At 43.6% G+C, this 24,775-nt stretch overlaps 2 protein-coding genes across 2 annotated transcripts; one reads left to right on the forward strand and one right to left on the reverse strand.

Moving 5' to 3' along the window:
* Nucleotides 1–59: 59 nt before the first annotated feature.
* On the reverse strand, nt 60–7,240 carry LOC127003846 (ATP-dependent RNA helicase abstrakt-like). The gene is made up of 12 exons (XM_050870930.1): nt 7,052–7,240; nt 6,058–6,171; nt 5,631–5,766; nt 5,078–5,282; nt 4,499–4,619; nt 4,198–4,351; nt 3,774–3,930; nt 3,372–3,452; nt 2,265–2,499; nt 1,903–2,088; nt 1,528–1,764; nt 60–1,139 (listed from the first exon to the last, which is right to left on the reverse strand). Exons 1-12 carry the CDS (start codon nt 7,079–7,081, stop codon nt 930–932), a joined length of 1,866 nt encoding a protein of 621 aa, XP_050726887.1. The 5' UTR covers nt 7,082–7,240; the 3' UTR covers nt 60–929.
* A 353-nt stretch (nt 7,241–7,593) lies between these two features.
* On the forward strand, nt 7,594–12,960 carry LOC127003847 (E3 ubiquitin-protein ligase parkin-like). Its single transcript, XM_050870931.1, has 6 exons — nt 7,594–7,828; nt 8,820–8,999; nt 9,495–9,800; nt 9,988–10,182; nt 10,799–10,966; nt 12,039–12,960. Exons 2-6 carry the CDS (start codon nt 8,868–8,870, stop codon nt 12,858–12,860), a joined length of 1,623 nt encoding a protein of 540 aa, XP_050726888.1. The 5' UTR covers nt 7,594–7,828; nt 8,820–8,867; the 3' UTR covers nt 12,861–12,960.
* Nucleotides 12,961–24,775: the final 11,815 nt, after the last annotated feature.

Below are 24,775 nucleotides of genomic sequence, written 5' to 3' on the forward strand. Positions count from 1 at the left end.
TTTTGACAATCGTAGTTCAGGAATGAGTTATGTAGGTTTATGCTCTCTCTCTCTCTCTCTCTCTCTCTCTCTCTCTCTCTCTCTCTCTCTCTCTCTCTCTCGTTGCAAAAGGATGACACAACAAAGGCTATAAAATACATGGTTATTTTTGTCCCCTCGTCGCTACCACCCAGCCATGGCATATAACAATCAGTGACCATCTAGACTTGTGCTAATTGTGGTCCACTTGTCCGCCTCGCTGCTAGTTCTTGTCCTTGAAGTGGTAACCTGGTGACTGTTGTTACTTGTTAATACTTTGCTTTGTTCATCCTCAAAAAATTGATTCCAAGATTTTTTTTAATGGTTTTATTTTTTTTACTTCTTCATTGTGCAGATATATAGAAGTATACAGAAGGACATGTTCACAAGTAACACAACATTGAAAGAAAGAAACCTATAAAAATAGTGATCAAACAGCTGGGTAATAATAAACACACACTGTTCTCACTAAACATACCCCAAACCTGACAACAGACTCTATTTTGTTGCTTATCATTACATATTCATTGGAAGTTTCATCACAAGCGGAAAGCTGTAAACTTTTTTAATTAATGGAGAAAGTGTAGGAGAAATGTAAGAGATATTATCAGCCAGTGAACTGAACACACTGCACGCTGACACACCCGTCGTCCAGACCAACACTAACTGTAACATTATTGATGACTCCTTCTTATTTAAGGGTGTTTACTGAAACCTAAATTCTTGAGCCTTTAACACCATACTCAGGTTCTATTCAGCTGAAGTAACTCATGCTCAGATCTTTATGCACTGGTGACAAAACATTGTGATCAAGGGTAAACATTATTAATTATGATATATACATACAAGTCAATAGCAGTAATATATACAATACTCTTCAGACAGTAAGTCACTCTCCTAGAATGATCTGCCTAGTAGTCAGCAGCATTAGCAGCAAGATAATCCTTGCGACCAATTCCTGCGGCCTGCTTATTCTGCATGGCCTCCAGCCTGGGGCAGGCTGTGATGCGGTGACCCAGGCCGCCACAGTAGGAGCAGCCACGCTCATCGCCGGTGTCATCCTCCAGGGAGGCAAGCATGTCCTCCTCCATGCCACCCAGCATGGTCAGGAATGGAGGAACCTGTAGGCAAAATTTTACATTGCTCAGATGATTTTGTCCCTCAAAGTGAAGCAATATAATTAAATAAGTTTCTTATAAAAAAAATCCAGGAAAGATACCCAATAACTAACAACATGAAGTTACAGGGTTGTAATTTATGGGGGGCTAGAGGCTCCCACCCAATGATTTCTATATTGGCCTCAAAATGCCCCTAAAAGTGCTTGTTTAAAACTTCCCCCACCTGCGCATGCTCGTTTCGCTCGCCACACTCCCCCCACCTCATGAACCTATGGTGCTCTATAGGCCCCCCAAAAAAATCTGCCAAAATTATGGGCCTGAGTTAGATGAATAGGTTTGAAATGAAAGGGAAGTGTATTTGCAATTTGAGTAAAGAAAAAGAATCACTGACCTTCTGCTTTGCTTCCAGCAGCAGGTGTTTCAGATCCAGCAACACCGACTCATCGTTGGCCTTGTTGACGAAGGTGGTGGCCACGCCCTGCTGGCCGGAGCGACCCGTACGACCAATGCGATGGACGTAGTTTTCTATGTCGTCCGGCATGTCATAGTTGATGACGTGCTGGATGCCCGGGAAGTCCAGACCTTTGGAGGCCACATCAGTAGCTACCAGGACATCCTTGTCTCCTTTCTGTAGGAACAAAACAGCAAACTGAGGCAACATGTATTTCAAAATCAAATAAAATTGACTGTGACAAAACAACAGACACATTTGTTGCAGTGTTGTTGTGAAATAAAGAAAAAAATACGACAAATAGTTTAACAGTACCTGGAAAGCTTGGACAGCAGCTGATCTCTCCTCCTGGTCCTTCCCTCCGTGGATGGCTGCCGCAGTGACGCCCTTCAAGAGGAGGTACTCCTGGATCAGGTCCACGTCCTGCTTCTTCTCCGCAAATATGAGGACTGGTGGAGAGGTCTTGTTGAGGCACGTCAGAATGTGGGTCACCTTCGCTTCCTGATGCAGGAGAAAAAGTGGGTGATGGAGACAGTATGCGCTAATAATATCACTTAGCGCACCCAAACGGACTATTTGAAGTGGTTTGACTATAATCATACATCCCTTATCGTAAAAAACAAACAAACAAACAAACATATAATCCTGTATTGGAGCTTCAGGAGACATGCTCTCACCTGCTTCACATACTCCACCTCCTGGATGACACACATGGAGGCAGCTCCTGCACGGCCAACATTCACCGTCACGGGTTTGACCAAAGCTGACCGAGCAAAGTTTTGTATTTTCTTTGGCATGGTGGCAGAGAAGAGCAGCGTTTGCCTCTGGGCCTTGAAGTATGAGTAGATTGTCCTCACATCCTCTTCAAAGCCCATGTCAATCATTCTGTCTGCCTCATCCATTACAAGGTATCTGGGACAACAATAGAGAGAGAGGATAAACTTGATGGCTTAATTATAGACCTGATTAAAGAAGCTGACAATTTCATACTTCAGTGACTGTGTATGAAGGTCCCCCCACACAAGATGAAAACTCCAAATAAGGGTGAAAAAAGTCCTTTGTATATGGTTAGCATTTGAGAGGGAAAATGAACTGGTGGAGAAAATACAGAATGCCAAATCTTAAGAAAACTGATCAGCCCCTTGACTACGGATTCCCTACAAGAAGACATCACCAAGCTACAGGAATGGAACAAAAAGTGGCTGCTATAGTTCAGTGACGAAAAATGTAGTCATGCACCTTGGGAGGGGATATCCAGCATACCAATACCACATGGGAAACACTCCATTATCCACCACAGAGGCAGAGAAAGACCTGGGAGTATATGTTACCAGGCTACCAGTGAAAGGCAAATCCGTGCCAATCGCAGCGGACAGGTTAAAGAAGGAATGAGATATGAGGTTTCTAGTTGAGATTTTGATTTGAGAATATACTTAATATGCTTCCTGTAGAATAAGAGGACAGCTGTGAGTAGGCAAAAAATAAGAGATGGATGTTTGGAAGATTGTGTTGAGTTATCAGATGGTGAAATTAAAATGAAAGACACCAAGTTCCTTCAGCCCCATTCAGAAAGGGGTTGAACAGCTGAAATGTCATACTCAGAGACAGTTGAGGCATGTGATAAGGAATGTTCTTAAAATAATACATGAGCAAGCTTTTATAGGGGCAGTGATTAGCGGGCTTTGTTTTCTCCCTCATTTTTGTCCTTGAGCTGCTTCCCTTACTGTAAAAAAAAAAAAAATCAATAAAAATAAATAAATAAATGAATAAAAACTCCTTCTCACCTGCAGACATCGAGTCGCACCATCTTCTTGTCCAGCATGTCAATGAGGCGGCCGGGAGTACACACCATGATGTGCACGCCTCTGAAACACATCATCGTTAACTCTTATATATAAAAATACCATAAATTCCTAAAGATATATGTCAGTCCTTCTAAAACTGTCTATAATGATGTTATGTTCCATCTTAAATCACTAATCAAGCCTGTGTCCAGCAGTACTTCTAAAACTGTCTAGAATAAGGAAACCCTACCTCAGACAAACCAAAAAGACTGACACATGCAACCATTCACATTGTCTTCCAAATCAACACAAAAAATACCTGGCGGAACACTGAGGAGAGTAACAACAGACCAGATCTACTCCTGGTGGGGAAAATTAACTCCTTGAAGCACACCCACTCACTGTTTGATGACCTGCAGGGACGTGGCCACCGGCTCTCCACCAATGGCAAGGCAAGTTCTTATTTCTGGGAAGTTATCAGCTTCAGTAAACTTGCAGATATAATCTATGTTGTCCTTGATCTGTTTTGCAAGCTCTCTTGATGGAACAATGATCAGACCTGGAATAATTTTAACAATCACTTCAAACTCTTCCCAGTGTATTAGCATTGGAAAGGCACAAGGAGTGAGTTTTTGTTCTCATCATTATCAAAATATCACACTTCTTAGTGTCCAGAAAATAAACTAATAATTCTTTTCATATTTAATCATTATGTTTACTTTATTAGTACTAAACTGCTTCATCAGAGAAACTGCATAGTACCAGAAAAAAATAAAGGATAATTTGCCACTTCTGCTCCTAATAAAAACACAGAAATTTAAGTTACCATATGGGCCTTCATTGTTCATGAAAGGCAGCTTCTTTTCTTGCTCCAGACTGAACATGACGATGGGGAGAACAAAGACCATACTCTTCCCACTTCCGGTGAAGGCAATGCCAATCATATCTCGGCCTTGCAGGGCCGCTGGAATGCCCTGCATCTGGAAAGGCACAAAACATTATCATCATCAGCAGCTGGCGGTGGCTTAGTGGTAAGCATGTGTGTGTGTGTGGTAATCCCGAGGCCCCGGGTTCAACAAGATATCTGTGTATGCTGCTGCAGGGTAGATAAGAAGACTCTTGCCTACCTGGATGGGGGATGGTTTCTGAATTCCTTTCTTCAGCAAAGCTTTGGTGATGCATCGAGGAAACTTCATGTCTGCAAAACTCTTGAGGGGAGGAGGGACATCCTGCCCTTCAACTAATATGCTGTGAAATAAAGCATGCCTATTAGACACCAAAATGAAAAGGAATCAAAGTGACAAAACTTTTTATCTTCCTTTCCCCAATGAACAGCATGTGGCAAGACGTGGCTCTCATGTTCTGAGACATATGGTTGCTCTTTACCACTAATCACACTAAATCTCCCTTGATATAACTGGAGGTAATTGTTATTCCTCAATATAAGAATCTGAGTAACCTTTGAAATGAATCCTAGCCAAGTTCATAAGGAATCAAGGAATCAATACCATTAAACTGCAGTACTTTCCACTAACTTACTGTACCCATGCATGATAACCCTATGATGAAGCTTAGTGAGGGTAGGGATGTAGCACTCATTAATTTTATTTCCCATTTTCAATAAAGGCCATGAAACTTTGGAGACAGATCCACAACAATCTACCAAGGGCCTGTTAGGAAAGGACAAGCAGCTAAAGCTTTCTTACTTGTACTTTTTGCGCACCCTGTCATGGCGCTTGTTGTCCATGGCCAGAATACGCTTGGGAGGCCGCCAGGCTGTGACAACAGGTTCCTCGTACTGCACGCCTCTGGCCAGCTCAGACACTGCCATCAGCGCTCGCTTCTCTGCTACAGCTTCCAGAAGACGTTCCTCTTCCCTTCGCTGCTTCTCTAGCTCAGATTCTTTCCGAGCTGAAAGGCACCGAATCGTAATACAAATAGAACGACAACTTCATACAAAAGACATCGGGCTGGAGCATAGATTACAGTTCCTCCTTAAGTAACTATCTGTGATCAATGCTTTACAGAGGTCAATTTCTATCTGATGGAGACATGCTGATCTTACTTCTAATGTATCTTTCTGTTTCCAATGTAGCCAGTGTTTCACTCATAACCCTCAAACTATTTACCTTGCTGTAAAAACAAAGCCTTTCCAAAGCACAATACAAATGACATCTCTAATTTAAATCTGTACAAACAATTAAGACAAGATGCCTATTTAATCATTTTTTTACTGCAAGTCCTTCTGCTGCTACTGACCTTCTGCAATCTTCTTGAGCTCTGTGTGTTGGTCCAGGAGGGAGATGTTGTTCTTGCGGGCCAGCTCCTGCACGTCCTGCTCCTGAGGGCCTCCATCACGCTCCTGTCCACTAAGGCCACCACTCTCATCGTCCTCCTGACACGCACAGCACCCAAGGAAATGATTTAGCAGACGACATGGAGGTGAGGCTTTTCATGGTCTTTGATACAAGCTCACATCAATGTACTGTAAAACTTGAACAAACATTCTGCTCATTTAACTGACATATTTCAGGGTTAAGTCAAATGTTTTAAAAGTTCTTCATAGGCTAGGTACATAAGCTTCAAATCATGAGGCAACAATATATAATATTTTTTACTATTACATCAGTTAATCAAAGGAAATATGTTAAAGTCCTTGAGTGACAGGAAATAAATGTCCACTTACTTGTGATATTTTAAGGATTTGCTTCAGCTTTTGCTTCTTCCTCTCCCTGACAGGAACATATGGCTCATAGTCATCCTCCTCATCACTTGACTTTGGTTCCTCTCGACGATACCTCTGCAAACACAGTAAGGAAATGATTGATATTTTCCTGGAAAATTTTGTCGTGCTTTTCAAAACTGATAGAAGTTTGTATCAGAAATATCATAGTTGTATTTTTAGTTTTTGCTTTACTCTTTCTCCAGTGGCCTAAACTCAGCTTAGTGATTGCCCTAGTAAAGGAACAATGGTGTTAATATCATTATTATAACTATTATTGAGGTTCATAGGCAGGGCATCAAGGGAAAATAAATAATTGATAAAGAACAAAATAGAGTACCTTTGATGAGCAGACACAGAAAATAAAAATAAAAGAGATAGTGACAGTAAACTAAGAATTAAAAAAAGGGGGGCTAAAAACTAGCTCACAAATATCAGAACCAAGCAATCAAGACTCACTCATTCACTAGATACTTCCTATGCCGTTACAAACATATGCATCAAGTGTAATTTTTTTTAGATGCTAACAACATTATACTGTTGACGGCCCTGCGGAATGCTGCGCTATAGTATTTCCATGTGAAACTGGCCAGTGGGGTGGTGGCAGCTGCGGGGTCAGCCCCGCCCCACACCTTGACAATTTTGGTTGAGAGGGGTGAGTATGGGCAAACACAAGTAATACTGTTAAGATTATTTCATTTTGGGGATAATAACAAAGATTTTGTATAAATACCAAGACACTTGACGTTGGAATACAACGTTGTCAAGAATCATGGTATTTATACAAAATCTTTGGGACAATTTACAGTTTCACCCAACCAACAATTTTCTTGCGTGGTTCATGTTTTTCTGGTGACAAATGTAGTGAATTGCACGATTTTGTAACTCATTTCCGTCGCAAATGTCTACTTTTCGAGTTATGCCTGAAACCTCACCAAGGGTAAACGGTAAACAGTACCTTCACAGCATTGGAGGAGGGGGAGGCCATGATGCCCCTACACTGGTGAGCTGTACCCTGGACGTCACAGCAAGTCCTCCGCCCTTCCTTATGAACTTAGTCTTTCTCCAACAGGCAGAGGCGGTCTTGGGGTGACGGGTCCTCGGGACGTCGACACAACTCACGCACACCTCAATGTTTACATGGTGGTCTTGGTCCTGGTCTTGGCACGAGAGGACCGTGAGGAGGATTCAAGCAACAAACTAATTTTTTTAGAACGATAGTGTAAAGCAGTGAAGAAAATTAAGTAATACAGTACCACTGATAAGCAAAGTGTGTGAATAAACAGAAGAGAGGACCGAGAGGAGGAGGACCTAAGAGGCGATACAAGGCGTTACGGGTCAAAAGAGGTCACTCCTCTTTTTTTTTTCGTTTTACCCTGTTTGTATGAGCGAAATCCCCTGTTTCCACATGCTTAAGAGTGAAAAAAGATTGTTATTAGTATTGCCAACATCATTTTAATCAATATCTATAGAAACAGCTGATGTAAACAAAAACCAGCTGATCAGAGAAGGGTGCCAATGGACGGTCTTCAGCCTCCTCCTGAACGTCTGTTGCTCTCCTGCCACAGCCTGCCACTATAATTAACCTCTACACACATGAAGCCGCCTAAATCACGAAGTAGCAGGTCTAAAAACAGTAGCCATCCCATGTGAACTTTGTGGTTATGTAACTTTGGGTCACCTGAGTGTGTTCTCGAAATGTCTTGTGTTGTGCTGTGCCTCGCGTACCATAGAGGTGAGTGTGACGCCTTAATTAAGCAACAACTTGGCTATTATATGTGTTAACTGGGGTATAAATAGTTAGTGTTTCCATAATATGTCGACCAGTAAAGATATATTTTCCTCGAGCGTTCTTACAGTGGGGCAGTTTTTGTACTACTGGTCAGGGATGAGAGTATACTTTAGGATGAATAACTTGGCTATTATATGTGTTAACTGGGGTATAAATAGTTAGTGTTTCCATAATATGTCGACTAGTAAAGATATATTTTCCTTGAGCGTTCTTACAGTGGGACACTTTTTGTATTACTGGTCAGGGATGAGAGTATACTTTAGGATGAATAACTTGGCTATTAGATGTGTTAACTGGGGTATAAATTGTTAGTGTCTCCATAATATGTCGATGAGTAGATATATATTTTCCTCAAGCGTTCTTACAGTGGGACAGTTTTTGTATTACTGGTCAGGGATGAGAGTATACTTTAGGATGAATAACTTGGCTATTAGATGTGTTAACTGGGGTATAAATAGTTAGTGTCTCCGTAATAAGTCGATCGAGTAGATATGTTTTCCTGAAGAGTTCATACAGTGGGGCAGTTTTTGCGTTACTGGTCAGGGATGAGAGTAATACTTTAGAGATATTTTGTGCCAATAGGTTGATATTCTAGTAGCGATAGGTTACCATTTGTTACGTTAATGCTGGGTTCTGTTTTAGTACATAATAGTTTTTATCTAATTGAGTGGTGTTAGGTTACTATCCTTAATGACAATGGTTTACTAGTATTTTAAAAGCTATAGGTTAACATCCATCAGTTTAAGGTGGGTATTTCGTGAACATCATCATGCAGGCCCTTTGGTGCATCACAGTTTCCTGGCAAGATATTCACTGCTGATAAAACTGTGGCAAGGATACAGAATTTTATGAACTATGTCACTACACAGTTGAACTTAGCACAGTAATTCTTGTATATATTTGCTTCACTTCACTTGCTTTGGTTACATTCCAGCTTCAAGATCATGACAGACCCTTCACCTGATGTGGAGGACCTTCTGCTATGCTACAATACCTTCTTGATGTCTTCGGAGGGCTGTGGCGCATCCTGCTAGCAATGTTTGGTCTTGGCCAAGCCCAGCCCTCCGTGTCCACCCAGCTGGAGGTCTTTGTCAGGACCAACACCGGGGAAAAGGTAGACAAGCATCTCTTTTAATACTTTAACCTAATTGTTGGAAATGTATATAAGGGAACCACTGGATGAGAAAAAATGTTACATATATCCTTTGGCATGTGCTCTTTACTGATGGCTTGTGGTTTAGTCAAGCATTCATACCTGGGAAATCACATGCAGTTACCAAATGTATGGACACTTAACTACTGTAATCCCATGTACTGATATGTTCCTTCAAGTCAGCTTGCATATTCATTTGTGTCCTGCTGTTTGTCCATATGCATCATCAGTACATTCCTTCATACCATTTTTTCTGTAGCTCCATGGGATAGATCACGCCCTTCACATACCCCATCAAGTAGAGCAAAGGGGGGATGGGGAGGCCTGGGAGTCACAAAAGAATCAGAGCATCCAGTAATCCCCGTGTTTTGGAGGCTGACTCACCCTGTGTGATATTCTATGATTGTGACGTTTCTACTTTCTGTGTCTCCAAATTCAATGAGCAATACTTCACAGGTGTCCGTCTGCCTTGACCCATCATGGACAGTGCAGCAGGTCAAGACTACCCTGGCACCCAAACTCAAAAGCAACTGTCAAGACATAAGGATCATCTTTGCTGGCAAGGAGCTGCCGGACAACATGGTCATCCAGCAGTGTGATCTTGGCAACCACAGCTTCCTTCATGCTGTGCTGGTGGTGTCCAAGGAGAAGGATGGTGCTGTGGTGACTAACATAACCTCAGCTCCTTGCAGTAGTAATGATGTCACTGTAAGCCATGTCAATGAAGTTTCAAGCTCAAGCAGTCCTCCAGTAACCAAGGAGGTATGTGATGCTCTTGGAGTGGTGAAGAATTCTAAGGATAACTTTGTTGAGAAGTGGATATGTGCACTGTGGTGGCTTCTGTATATTGTGATTCAGCTCTTTAGTTGAAAATGTGTGCTCTTCTTATTTTTTTTATATTTTTGTGATTACTTACTGTTTAAAATCTACACCATACATCTGGCTTCAGAAAGTACAAACCCAGAGAGAAACAAATCAGCCAAACCCTGATGAAGCTCCTGAGCAGTGTGCGGCACAAACCACTGAGGGGGAGCCTGGCCAAGAGTCTCCCTCGGCCAAGACCGCCACACTGCTGTGTGACGCCTCCACAGTCATGGCCATCCAGCTCACGGAGGCAGAGCTCAGGAACATCAATGAACTCAAAGTAAGTCAAAATGGAGCTTTGTATTATCTCTGATACAGACTAACATCCCAAATACTTTTTTTATAATTTTAGCATAAAGCTAACATTTACTTATCCTTATAATAAAGTGACACCCACACTAGTCTTTAGTAGCCACAAAATACTTTACCAAAAAATATTTCTGTGGAAATCCAAAGTTGTTTTTATTCCTTTATCAGTATAACATGAGGAATGGTTTGCACTTGATATAACTCGCTGGAGTCAATATGACTCAACCAGATTGCTTTTTCATTATAAAAGCAAGTGCTGACACTGATGTGAAGGAGGAACTCATTACCCAGAATGTGTCTTTACTACAGTCTTTCAAGAGGGTTGTAATACTTCTCAGTACTGAAACTCTTTGAAGCATAGAGTTTGTTTCCTGGGAAAGGCATGACAAAACTCTCTTGTCATGGCAAACCCTTGAACTGTAATCCTGTGTGAATGAACAGCAGAGTTGCAACCATGCCTGCTCCTGTGCTTGTACCTCTGAACTGTAAAACAATGATTACAGATTTACTTATAGTTTCCATGTACGTGACAATTCATAATAAAAAATTTGAAATTTTGCACAGTATATTCCTGTTTGTGCCAACAGAGTGTGGATGGCACCAAGGAGCGGCCTCACTTCTACGTGTACTGCAGCAAGCCCTGCAACTCAGTCCAGGTGGGGAAGCTGCGCGTCAGGTGTGCCGTGTGCAAGCAAGGCGCCCTCACAGTGCACCGGGACCCTTGCAACTGGCAGGACGTCCTTAACAAGGGCCAGGTATGAAGTTATTGTTATAGTATACAACTGTGATGGTCATGTAAGTTTATGATTAATTCCACTGTGGACAATAGTGCTGCAGGTTCTTTCCACATGTAACACACTATGGAGTCTTATGAGAGTTGAGTGCATATGCTATAGCTGTGTGTGGCTGCGGTGCTCATCTCTATACCGCTGGTCCTTTGAGCTTGTGCTGGGTAAGAGCCCATCACCCATCATTAATCCAGATCCAGACCCCAGGATAAGGGCCAATGTGAAGTCTGTGATTACTGCAGTTTACCTCTTCCAGGTTTCCCCAGGTACACATTTATTGACCGACCTGAGAAGGAGGATGGACAGTTGGGTGAGCTGCATGCCGACTGCCTGGGCCAGGATTCGAACCTGAGCCTGTTTAGTCGCAGCCAGGCATGGTAAACAAGCTCCATGGAGGCGTGTAAAGAGACTCAGAACTAGGAATAAAATAGTCAGCATATCTTAGAAAGCCAAAAATGCAAACCTTTAGCATAGATGAAAGCAGCTCACGTATATAGTTATGTAAGCTGCTGTGTAATACTATGTATATCTCCAATGCCCTGTTGGGATTTTCCCTCAAGAGGGTGGCCACAGCAGAAGCATCTACTTTCCCTGTTCCAGCTCTCCCTCCCAGCACACTCAGTCCCTCACCCACCAAGTCTCTCTGCGACACTCAACCGCTCTGTTGATCTATTCTGCTGGTGGTCTCCCCTGACACCCTTTCCCAGATACAATTTGGTTGTCAGAATTGATATATGTATATCTGTTTATTAGGTTTAAATCTAAGGATACTAATATGAGAATCTATGAGTTGGCAAATCATAAAAAAGGGATATAATTGTAGAGAATGAGGTAGGCAGGGAGGGACCTTACTCATGCAGTCACTACATCAAAATGATTTGCATATCCATAAAAAAACATATATTGTCATGAACTGAGTTTTAATCTATATATTCTGCAACTAAGCTACAAGCACTTGAGAACATAAACATATAATGAGACAAGTTATGCTGTCTGTGTCATCTCAATGCTTCCCTAATGAGGCACAACACTTCCTCAGATCAGTGCGACGTGCGAGACTGTCGGTTGCAATGGATCTGAAGCAGAATTCTTCTTTAAGTGCCGGGCCCACGAGACCAGCAGTGAAGATGACAGTTCAGTGGCGCTCTACCTTGTCCGAGCCAACCTTCCTGCCATCCCCTGTCTGGCCTGCACGGAGGTTTCTTCCCCAGTTGTGGTGTTTGAGTGTGCAGACGCTCATGTCATGTGCCTGGACTGCTTTGTTACTTTCTGTCTCTCAAGACTGAATGAAAGACAATTCATAAATGATCTTGAACTTGGGTACACCTTATCTTGCCCCATTGGCTGCCCAGACTCACTCATTAAGGAAGTCCATCACTTCAAGTTGATGGGAGACAATAATTATGAGCGCTACCAGAGATGGGGCGCAGAAGAAGCGGTGCTGGCAGCTGGGGGGGTGCTGTGCCCCTACCCGGGGTGTGGTCAGGGCATCATTGCTGATGAAGACTGTCGCAGGGTGGTGTGTGTGGGAGGGTGTGGCTATGTCTTCTGCAGACTCTGTTTACAAGGATATCACATAGGGGAATGTGAACCAGACGGAGGGAACGGCTCAAGCATTTTAGGAGGCAGCGGATCATTTGCTGTTGACCCCACCAGGGCTGCTGGCTCTCGGTGGGACGAGGCCACTTCCCTGGCCATCCGCGTCACCACCAAGCCGTGCCCCAAGTGTCGCACACCCACGGAGCGTGACGGAGGCTGCATGCACATGGTGTGCACGCGCAGCTCCTGCAACTTTCACTGGTGCTGGGTGTGCCAGACGGAGTGGACAAGGGAGTGCATGGGCGCCCACTGGTTTGGCTAGCCATGAGGCAGCTGAGATTTACTTTCACCATGGAGTGCCATCTAATCTAATCAGTTTTGTGCAAATACATGTAAATATTACAATAAAGTTAATATCACAATTTTTTGTGTAAAATTATTCATGAGAAGCATAGTTTCAGGGTTGGAGGTAGCTTTCAAATCCAAACTTTGAAACAATTAAATGTTCCACTCCCTCAAGAAATAAGCTTGAGTCCATTTTTTTATTTCAAAATCATTACAGAGTTTCTTGTTCATTGAAATCACAAAAACCATAAAAATACTGCCATGTAAAGTAAGTGTGATTTAGTCGATAGATAAGAAATCATAACTTTTATTACTGCTGCAGAAAAATCCCATAATATTATATGAATAGACAATTTCTTGTGCCATACGAAGCTCCACTGACTGCTGGCCACACACTCACTCACCAGTTTAGGCAGGTGAGCATGCTGCCCATTAGTAAACAAGAGGAGAGAGTAATCTTGACTCACCCAAGGCTATTACCTAGGATGGGTCGCCACACACACCATCTTTGTATGTGACTAGACTATGAAGGCTTCTCCACTCAGTCTGATCCTTGCAGACGACTGACATTTACTACAAGAAAGTTCATATGCCCTGGAAGGTGTTTAGTGTGCTCCACGAGGTCTAGTAACATTCATCAGATTTTCTTTGCATCTAGAATGTGCTGAGCCTTGTGCATTGAGTTCCCAGGCTGTCAATATTCACCCACTGCTCAATATACATACTAATTCACAAAGGATGCAGATAAGGATTATAAACACTCCAACAGCAAGAATTTCCACCTGCCTTAGTAAGTCCTTTCCTCTTTAACCCCTTGACTGCAAATTTCCTATACGAAGACATCACCAAGTTACAGGAATGGAACAAAAAGTGGCTGCTACAATTCAGTGAAGAAAAATGTAAAGTCATGCACCTTGGGAGGGGATATCCAGCATACCAATACCACATGAGAAACACTCCACCATCCACCACAGAGGGAGAGAAAGACCTGGGAGTATATGTTACCAGGCTACCAGTAAAAGCCAAATCTGTGCCAATCGCAGCGGACGGGTTAAAAGTTGATCCAGCAAGGCTCTGTTCAACCTTCACCTTTCCCAGAGTGTGCGGCTGTCTCCTGCACTGGTGGGTCATGCTACACGGGCTCAGTCTCTGTCCAAGCAGTCACAATCACACACTGCACCCACCTCCACATGTTGCCTTTTGGACCCTCCCCTATACTGACAATTATGATGCCTACAAACCTAAATATGATGCCTTCTGGTAGGTGATCAAAACTCTCATGTACCTTCTCACCTCTAACTGCTATACTGACAGTTATGATACTCACAAACCTAAACGTGATGCCTTCTGGTAGGTGATCAAAACTCTCATGTACCCTCCCACCCCTCACTGCTTTAAACCTCACAAGCTGTATCATGACAAGATTATTTAGCATATCAAATCACACCCACAGTTCCTCGGAAACAGTGTTAACTTGGTAGCAGCGGGGTTCATGTTTCTTAATGGTCCCTCTAAGTGAGAAAAATGAGAAAAAATCATCACTCACACAAACCATTTCATAATATATATCTACACATTTGTGATCAGTTTATTTATCATCTATTTTGGGGGGTTTATATCATGGCACAAATTTGGCCCGTCACTGCTACACGGTAAAGCCACAAATTTGGCCCGTTGCTGCTACATGGTAAAGCCACAAATTTGGCCCGTCACTGCTACACGGTAAAGCCACAAATTTGGCCCATTGCTGCTACCGGGTTAATGTCCCTCAATCACTCACATTACCAGGAATTTTCATGAGAGTTAAGATGACATAGGCTGGATAGAAATATATATGAAGCAACCTACAACACATATAGTTCTTCTTTTGCTCCACTGAATGCTGGTGACAGATCTAAAGGTCAGTGGGAGCTGCACCCGAGGCTCTTAACCACCAAGCAGAGTGACTTGCTTATGAGTAATTAGATTAGTGAGTGAGCAGCTGTGTACTTGGTTGTCTTAATGATTCGGTCAACATTTATGGAGCCACCTACATAGAAACAGAACTTAGGTGACACTCACTGCACACTCTTTAACATTTGCATGAATATTTCTCATTGCAGTGTGCCAGCAAATGAGGGTTACTGTATTCTTTTTTTTTTCTTTTTTTTTGAGGAAAGGAGATCAGAGGAAAAAAAATTAAAAAAAAACACCACAGGGATTTGCTGTAGTCTCTCTCTCTCTCTCTCTCTCTCTCTCTCTCTCTCTCTCTCTCTCTCTCTCTCTCTCTCTCTCTCTCTCTCTCTCTCTCTCTCTCTCTCTCTCTCTCTCTCTCTCTCTCACACACACACACACACACACACACACACACACACACACACACACACAGTTAAAAGCCACAACGTAACCTCGAATGACATAACCCAAGCTACCATAATCCATATCAACTGACATCCACAGACTCCAGACTTACAATCCGTCTTCAGACTGTAGTAAGCTCCTGTAAATCCCGTCTGATCTTATGTCTGGGTTAAAATGACAATGCGTGACTGGCCATTCATGAGACAACTATGCCATTCATACCCGTCACTTGTGCCTCACTCTATACGTTATTTTGGTGCCTAACGTCAGACATGAACCCACGCTATCGTCATTTCCTATCCTGAGCTTAGCGGGAAATCTAATTCAGACATTCTTTCGACATTCTGGGTGTGAGGAAATAGGAAGAGTATTTTTCATTTTATTTAGTTAAGTCTGCCCTACGGAAAAAAAAAGTATATCCTGATCTCAGTGGGAAATCTCATTCAAACATTCTTACGCCATTCTGGGTGTGTGGAAAGAGGAAGATTTTTATTTATTTATTTAGTTAAGTCTGCCCTCCTACCCATACGGCAAAAAAGTCTATCCTGATCTCAGTGGGAAATCTCATTCAAACATTCTAACGCCATTCTGGGTGTGTGGAAAGAGGAAGATTATGTTTTTTTTTATTCAGTTAAGTCTGCCCTCCTCTGGTCGGCCTTCTCTTTCCTATTATAATAAATAAAATACAGTTTTCTTCTATCTTTATCTCAGTGGGAAATCTCATTCAAACATTCTTACGCAATTCTGGGTGTGTGGAAATAGCATGTTGTTTTATTTAGTTAAGTCTGCCCTCGTCTAATCGTCCCTCTTTCCTATAACAATACATAAAATACAGTCTTCTACCTCTCAGTGGAAAATCTCGTTCAAACATTCTTTCATCATTCTGGGTGTGTAGAAATAGGATGTTTTATTTTCATTTAGTTAAGTCTGCCCTCGTCTAGTCAGCCTTCTTTCCCATACTAATAAACAGAGTACATACAGTAAAAAAAAAAAATCAAAAGGGATGACGAAGACGAAGAAGAAATAGAACAAGAACAAGAACAACAAGAAGAGGAAGACCAACATATACAGGAAGAAAACAAACAAACAAACAAACCGATGAGAAATAAGAATAGGAAGAAATAAAGAAAAACTAAGAAATAAGAATAGGGAGATATAGAAAAGAGGAGAAATAAACAAACCGATGATAAATAAGAAAAGGAAGAGATAGAAAAAAAAACAAAGTAAAAAAAAAACTATAAGAAATAAGAATATGAATAAATAGGAAAAAATATAAGAATAGGAAGAAAAACAAACAAACAAACTAAAACGAGATAAAAATACGAAAAAAATCAACAAAACCAACGTACTCCCTTCTTCCCTCCCCCCCTCCCCTACCCCATACAACCCCTCCAGCCCACAACCAAGCCCTCAACAAGCCCACCAGACTGGCTGAAAAAGACAAGACGCATTGCTCAACCCCGCCACCACCACGAGCGCCGCGCCTCACAGCTGCAGGATGGGACGGGACGGCGCGCAGACAGGCCTTGGCGCGACCCACTTACGCGACCCTTATAGCGAAGCGAGGCACCGCGGGACCGTAGACTTATGCGAGACACAACCCCTTTTTTAACTTTATTTATCTATCTCTTCTTGATGTTATTTTACTCATATATCTCTATCTTTTCTTTTGTTTGTGTGTGTGTGTGTTTATCTAATTATCTCGTGTTATTTGTTTTTTGTCAAGTTTAGTTTAATAAAAGTCGTGGATATTTCAAACCTAAACTACTTCATTCTATTCAGTCTAAATATAGATACGTGTGTGTGTGTGTGTGTGTGTGTGTGTGTGTGTGTGTGTGTGTGTGTGTGTGTGTGTGTGTGTGATTGAGAGAATGGGAAGCAGAGAGAGAGAGAGAGAGAGAGAGAGAGAGAGAGAATCCAAGTCACCTTTTGCATGTAAATGAAAGCAGCAGTACTCGAGACCTCACGAGGAAGAAAGGAAGGTAAGGGAGGGAGAAGGAGGAGAGGGAGAGAGGGAGGAGGTAAGGTACAGAGAGGGAGAGAGGTTTAGAAAGGGAGGTAGTAAAATAGGGAAAAGATGGAAGGGGGTTTAGAAAGGGAGTTCAGGGAGGGAGGTACAATGAGGGAAGGAGGAGGGGAGGGGGTTCAGGGAGGGAGGTACAGTGAGAGATCAAAGAGGCAAGGGGAGAAGGGGGGGGGTTAGTGCTCCTACAAGAATCAGTTGAGAGTTTTCCGGGGCCGCGCGGCGCTCCGTATAAGGACAGTTTCACGGCACATCAAATCCGTGTCGGCGTGAGGTGTCGGGCCTTGTTGTGCGGGTTATGCTGGGGGTGACGAGTGAGTAAGAGGTGCAAACTACGCGGCCACGCCCTCCCCTGCTCTTTACGGTATTAGGCAACAGACCGAAGGCTTTTTACACGAAACAAAGGAGAGAAAATACACGTCATATGCTAAGGAGGAAGAAAAAGAGGTGCAGGTTTTACGAATACGCCCTCTTTTTACAATAATATAAGGAGGTGGACCAAAAACAACAACTAATAATATGACTACTACTACTACTACTACTACTACTACTACTACTACTACTGCTATTGTTTATTGAGGGTTAAATCTATTCCTCAAATGAACTTATCGTAACCTCCATGTAGTCAACTTGTATACGATATCTACTTCGACATGAGCACATACGGTATTTTACGCGGAAGATGATAAAGCCGACAAACTGTTCATAAAAAAAAAACAATATATAGCGTTTGGAGATAATGTGGGGCACTGGCTCAAGTGGGTGATGTGATGATGGTGTTTTACGTGGAATATATGATAATTATAGTGAATCAACAACGCGGAAGAACAAGACTTGGAAGGAGGGTAAAAAAGTGCATGTTAGGTGGGTAAACTCATATGACCGAAGAGATACATTCTACATTGAGAATATTTACGCGTTTCCCATAACATGCAAGAGTTTATGGGTGGTACTGTTAGACGCTTCCTCCTCAACTATTTCCAAAGTCCAAAAAAGAGATCAACCGCGTTCTAATGAGTGGGTTTTTTTAGGGTCCAGGTACAGAAGGAGGGTCAAACTACCAGAGGGGTCATACAACTACCCCTGCAAATGCCCACAACTCTTGCCTTATTAAATATGTGCATGTGCTTGGGCGCCGAAATGTTTAAGAATGACCTTAAGTAAGTGACCTTTGCCGTCTATAACATGCCGTCCCCTTCCCTTCTAGCTCCGCGTATAAGATGTCTGTCTGTTCACTCTCTGTGCCACGATAGTTAAACCTCCCTACCGCTACTACTACTACTATTACAAACTACTTTTTTTCAGTATCTCTTCATCCTTTCATCTTATCTTTGGAACATCCTTCATTATTCTTTGTATGTCTGTCCCTACGGCTTAAAAACTCTTTCATGGGAGGATTATCCGAACACCCCTCTAATTAAATGTTTGAGATCATGGACCCTGGACTTTCCTTTACAATATCACTCATTGGAAAAAAAGTTGTAACTCCTCAGATGATACTATATGGGAGAACACTTGCGTTTTGCCTATCTGCAGTCTCCGCGCCACCAGCATGGATATAGCGGTGAGCGGGACCAAGGGCGTGACCACGACTCGCCACTATAGACCAAGACACGCCCCAGGGAAGCAACTGAGTGACCTAATGATATACGGCGAGGTAGCGACAAGGGTTTAGAGTCACTGCTACATGTATAAGTCTGGTGATTGTTTACGCTTGGCTACAACTGTCTTTCAATCTATTTATGTATCTTGTTCTGCCAGTCTGTCTATCTCTTTTTTGTTAGTCTAGCTTCTAATGCAATGGGAAGAGTCGTTTGCAATGGGGTAATTACATGTCTTCGGCTTAAACCAATGTGATGTTTATTTTAAGGAAGCTTCCAGTTTTTATTTATGTTTTTTTATCGAAGCAGGATGTTGCAGTCTTATTTTCTTTTTATATAACAACTTGTCTGTCTCGCTACCTGATACGGACTAACAATTTCGTCGAGTGAGCGTCCTGTTTGAGGTGTTAATAAGACGTTGGAGGAGGCGGGAACGCTGCTTCATAAGTGTCATCCCTTATCCAGCTATCTCAGAACATATACTCAGCGAACAGTAGGAGGGGACACGGCCTGACATCACAGCGCATTATAAAACAAACAAAAAACGTGTAAGTAATCTTGTATGTTTGGGGCGCCTCCCACACCGATGCGTTCACTTATGCATACGAGAGTTGCCGGGCCGTTGTTGTCCTCATCCTCACTGGCGCTTGACTATCCACGACTCAGATCCTGTGAGGGTCGCATTATAAGACATTTCGCCGCCCAAGAACACATATTTGACAAGGCTTTCGTAGGAGTTGTAGGCATTTCCAGGAGTATCTTTATGACCCTTGTGGTAGTTCGACCCTTCTTCTGCACCGTGAACCTAAAGAAACACTCATTAGAACCCGACTGACCCCCTCTTTGGCCTTTAGAAATAGCTGATGTGAGAAGCGAAAGTGTCTTATAATACCGATCTCAAACGTGTCGGAGCTTACACACTTACATTTGATAAGGCTTTTGTAGAGGTTGCGGGTATTTTCACGGGTAGTTTTATGAGCCTAGTGATAGTTTGACAAGGCTTTCGTAGAGGCTGAGGGTATTTTCACGGGTTAGTTTTATGAGCCTAGTAATAGTTTGACAAGGCTTTCGTAGAGGCTGCAGGCATTTTCACGGTTAGTTTTATGAGCCTAGTAATAGTTTGACAAGGCTTTCGTATAGGCTGCGGGTATTTTCGCGGGTAGTTTTATGAGCCTAGTGATAGCCTGACAAGCCTTCTGCACCACGGACGTGAAACACACTCACGAGAACCCGACTAATCTCCTCAGTGGCCTTTGAGAATAGTTATCGTGAGAGCCGAAAGCGTTTGAGGATACGAGTCCAGCACACACAGTTAATCACACCGCACGAGTAATTTCAGGATTTTTTTTTTCATGAGTACTTTCACATAATTTTAGGGACTATTTATAAGGCTGAAGAAAAAGAGATGGAGGTTGAAACAAAGATACCGCAAGATCAGGAGGCTAACCACCGCCACACCCACAGACGCCATCCAGTCACCGGTTGAAAGCCAAGAAAGTCAACCTGTGAGGCAGTGAGTGAGTGGGTTCGCACCTGCCACGCCGCACCGCGTTAACGAAGCAAAAAGAAACTGACCCCACAAAATAAGAGACAAACATTCTCCTCCAGGAAACAGGAGACACCAACTCTCCCTCAGATAGCAGCAGTTCACCGCTCGGAAAGTCGCGGTTATCGACGTGGCATCTTTACTTAAGCAACTGCACGAACTACGAACGTGTATATGTGTGTGTGTGTGTGTGTGGGTTGAGGCGGCGGTGTGGGCACGCGAGGGTTTGGACACGGATATATATGGGGTGCAATTGTGTGGGTCGAGGTGGATGTGGGCACAGAAAGCGAGGGCGGAGCTGAGTTCGCAGTATGTCGAGATTTGCATCCTCGCTCCCCGGCATGAGGGAGGAGGAGCAGCGGGCGCCGATGTGCGGGAGGCGGCGCTCTACTGTTCCTGCAGCGCCGCCATGCCGGATAAGGAGAGAAACCGCTCCGACTCCCCGCCACTGGCTCACCTTGTTTACTGTATTGTTTGTTTCCGGTTTTGTTATCAGAGTTTTTCTTTCCTTCATATTTCTGTGGTATGCGATCAGTGCCACCACCTATTGTAACTTGTCGCCGAGTGGCTGAGCGAGGATCCTGCGAGTTGGAGAGAGTGACGGAGTGACAAAAATGCATACCTTCTTTTTTCTACTTTTTTCCTTTACCTGCTAATGAAAAAAAATGAACCAGACTAAATCTAAATAAGGACGCGATGTACCTTCTCTCTCCTACTTATTTTTTTTCCACTTGTGTTGATGAGAAAAAGATAAACCAGCATACCTTCTTTTTCCTACTTTTTTCCTTTACCTGCTAATGAAAAAAATGAACCAGATTAAAACTAAATAAGAATGCAATTTACCTTCTCTTTCCTACTTATTTTTTCCCACTTGTGTTGATGAGAAAGATAAACCAAACTACAACTAAAGAAAGACACAACGTACCTTCTTTCCAACTTATTATTTTTCCACTTGTAGATAAAAAAGATGAACTAAACTGAAACTAAAGAAGGGCATCGTGTTGGCTTCCGTCACCAGCCGAGGGAGTGACATACAGGAGCGACACGGCAGCCACAGGGGTCGCTTCGCGTCTCCCCAGCCTTGTCTCAGCTATTTTTAGCCGTCAGAATCAACAGATCTGGCATTACGTAACTCGCGGGACGTTTCCTTTCTCTCGTTGATCCCCAGACACGATACGTCGACGCTCATGCTGAGAGGAAACAATAGGCAACCCGTCAACCCGCCCACCGCCTCGCCAACCAACAGAAGCCACGGTCACCAGCAAGGAGGCGACCTACACCTTCCTTTCGTCCCTCTAGAGTAGACAGCCAGGCTTAAAATAGCTGCATATGACCTTGGCCAGCCAGTGACCCTCCTCCTTCCTTCCCCCTGGCATACACAGCGCGAGAGAGGCTGTGACCTACTTCCCCAGCCTTGCCTTGCCCTCATCCCCACCAGTTCCGTCGTCACAGGCTCCTTAGCTACACGCCGTGCCGCCCTACATCACGCATTGCACAACCCAACCCTGGCGCTGCTGCTGCTGTTGTTGCCCTCCCTCTCCCTCCTCCTCCGCTTCTTCCTCCTCTTCTTTCACCCTGACCAAAGTAATGTCGTCTGGGGAGGGCGACACCTGGCGAGGATCCCGTTATACCATACTTTCTCCGCGTCTCGACCGTTCACAAGCCAACACACTTTCCCGGCCGCCATCTCCGGTTCGCCACACACGACTCCCTCACTTCTTTCCGCACAATCGGTTTTCTCTCCTCGCGCGGCCGATTCTGACGCTACCGGCGGACTGCATCGTGTCTCCCCGGACCAGAAACTCTCGATACGTCTGTAGAATGGTGAACGTGGCCAGCTGGTCCTCCTTGGCTTGGTAATAAAGAATAATGGGCTGAAGAGAATTGATATCGTGAGGGTAAATTGTCTGGATAAACACATAGTGGACACAAATTAATTTCTTGAGGGTTTATTGTCCGCCATAAAGAGACAGTAATGCGTTTTCTTTTAGGGTAAATAAATAATAAGTGGAGAGAAATTAACCTCTTGAGTGTGAATTGTCTAAATATCAATAAAGAATAATATGACTTGTTGAAAGCCTTTTGTTTTCTTATCGATAAACAATTAAGCGGAGACGGATATATTGTGTTGGAGGTAATCTTGATGCTTATTTACAAACGATAATGCGATAGAGAACACATTGATTTGTTGTTTATTTACCTATTTTCTTACTTGGAACTTCACAATAAATTCGACGTTTCACTTTAGTTTTACGTCAAATATACGCGTCAACTTATCTACTCTGAATATGCCCAACCTATTACCTTCCTTCACACCTTGCCTCTTCTCCCTCCTTCTCTTCCTCACACCTCCTCTAACAGCCCTTCTCTCCGCACTTTTTTCCTCTTCCTCCTCCTATTGCTGTCTCTCACCCCTTCCAAGAGCTCCTCCGTCCACACCTTGTCTCCTTGCATCACTCCTTTCTTCTTTCTTCTCTGTCTATTCTTAAAACAATAATGTGTAAAGACTAATTACTTTTTTTTTCTGACGGTCAATATCTTAGAGCAAAACAAGAAAGTCACCGTCTGAGTCAAGCTCCACAGCCATAACCATACTCGTCAACCCGCCTACCCTGAATATATCTAACCTATGTTTGTCTAATAAAAAAAACAGTAACATGTGGAGACAAGTAAATTTCTTCCGTCGATAAATTATATACTTTAAATTTTAACTTCACAACCCTGCACATACTCATTAACTCACTTCTACTCTAAAAACGTCTAATCTAACCTATGATTATCTAATACTTAACAATAATATACGAAGACTAACCAGCAATTATTTTCATGACCGTCAGTTTCTCAGGAACTTCACCGTCTCATCCAAACTCACCGCGATGCTTCTCGTCGACTCACCTACTCTGAATGTTTAACTAATTACCGTATGTCTAATAATAAATAATGACGTGTACAGATTAACAAATTATACTCAAATGACGAACTTTCTCAGAACAAAATGGGGACCTCACCGTCTAATATAAGCTCCCCTCGATGCATTCTCGTCCACTCGCGTCTAACTAATCATCGTATGTCTAATGATAAACAATGACATATGCATTCTAACTAATTATTACTCTCCTGACTAACTTTCTCAGAGCTAAATGGGGACCTCAACGTCTACTATAAGCTCCTCTCCTTTGCCTAGCGGTCGGCCTAACCCAAGCGAATTACCATGAGCCCCGCGAGTCTGGGTTTCATGTTGCTGGGCGGACTGACACACACACACACACACACACACACACACACACACACACACGTCGACGTACTCTAGCGACCCCGTTTTATCGAGACTGTCGCCGCTGCTGCTGCTCTCTATAATATGTCCCCACGAGTACCTAACCCCCCTCTCCCCTGCTCTCTCTTGGTATCTATCTTTCTATCTATCTATCTGTGTGTGTGTTGTTTTCCGCTTCATCTGCGACACGTTTTTTCCCCCATTAGTTTACTTCCTGCCGTTTGTTTCCTTTTTGTTGCGACGTCGCTGTTTGTCTTTTCCTTTGTCGAAGTCGCGCGTGCGTTTCCTCCTTCCTCCTCCTCCTTCCCCCTCCCCGAGTCTTTGTTTTGTTATTCCTCTGTCCCGCCGTTCAAACCGAGTCTTCCCTCCCTCCTCCCCTCCTCCGGCATTCCTTCTACGGGCCGCCACTCCCTAGCACGACCTCGCAAGCGACCTCTCCCTCCCACGCGACGACCTCCTTATTCGGCCGCGTCCTTCCCACTCGCTCGTTTTTATCATACCGTTCGCGAACCCACACGGACGCCCATTCTTAGCGGCTGCCTCCCACCCATGCACACGCCCACATACTTGCTATACACGTGAAAGGGAGCAGAGTATCACCTCGTCACACGCCTACACACACGCCCATTCTTAGCGGCTGCCTCCCACCCATGCACACGCCCACCGCCCACACTCATACTTGCCCAACACGTAAATGGAGAAAAACGGGACCGTCTCCTTCCCACACGTAGTACGCCCATCCTTAGAAGTCTCCCACCCATGCACAAGCCCACACATTTGCTTTACACGTGAATAGCAACAGAGGGGGCGTCTTCCCGCACGCCCACACATACGCCCTTCCTTTCCCAGCAGCCTCCCACCCTAGCACACGCCCACTTGGTCTGCACGTGAAATGGGAACAGTGGGTTGATACCTATTCACACGCCCACACATACGCCCTTCCTTCCTAGTAGCCTCTCACCCTAGCACACGCCCACTTGGTCTGCACGTGAATGGAAACAGTGGGTTGATACCTATTCACACGCCCATGCACGCCCATCCTTCCTAGTAGCCTCCAATCATGCCCCCCACCCCCACCCCCCCCCCACCCCCACACACTCACTCGCCC

Source organism: Eriocheir sinensis, chromosome 26 (genome assembly GCF_024679095.1).
Source record: "Eriocheir sinensis breed Jianghai 21 chromosome 26, ASM2467909v1, whole genome shotgun sequence".
NCBI classification, from domain to species: domain Eukaryota; kingdom Metazoa; phylum Arthropoda; class Malacostraca; order Decapoda; family Varunidae; genus Eriocheir; species Eriocheir sinensis.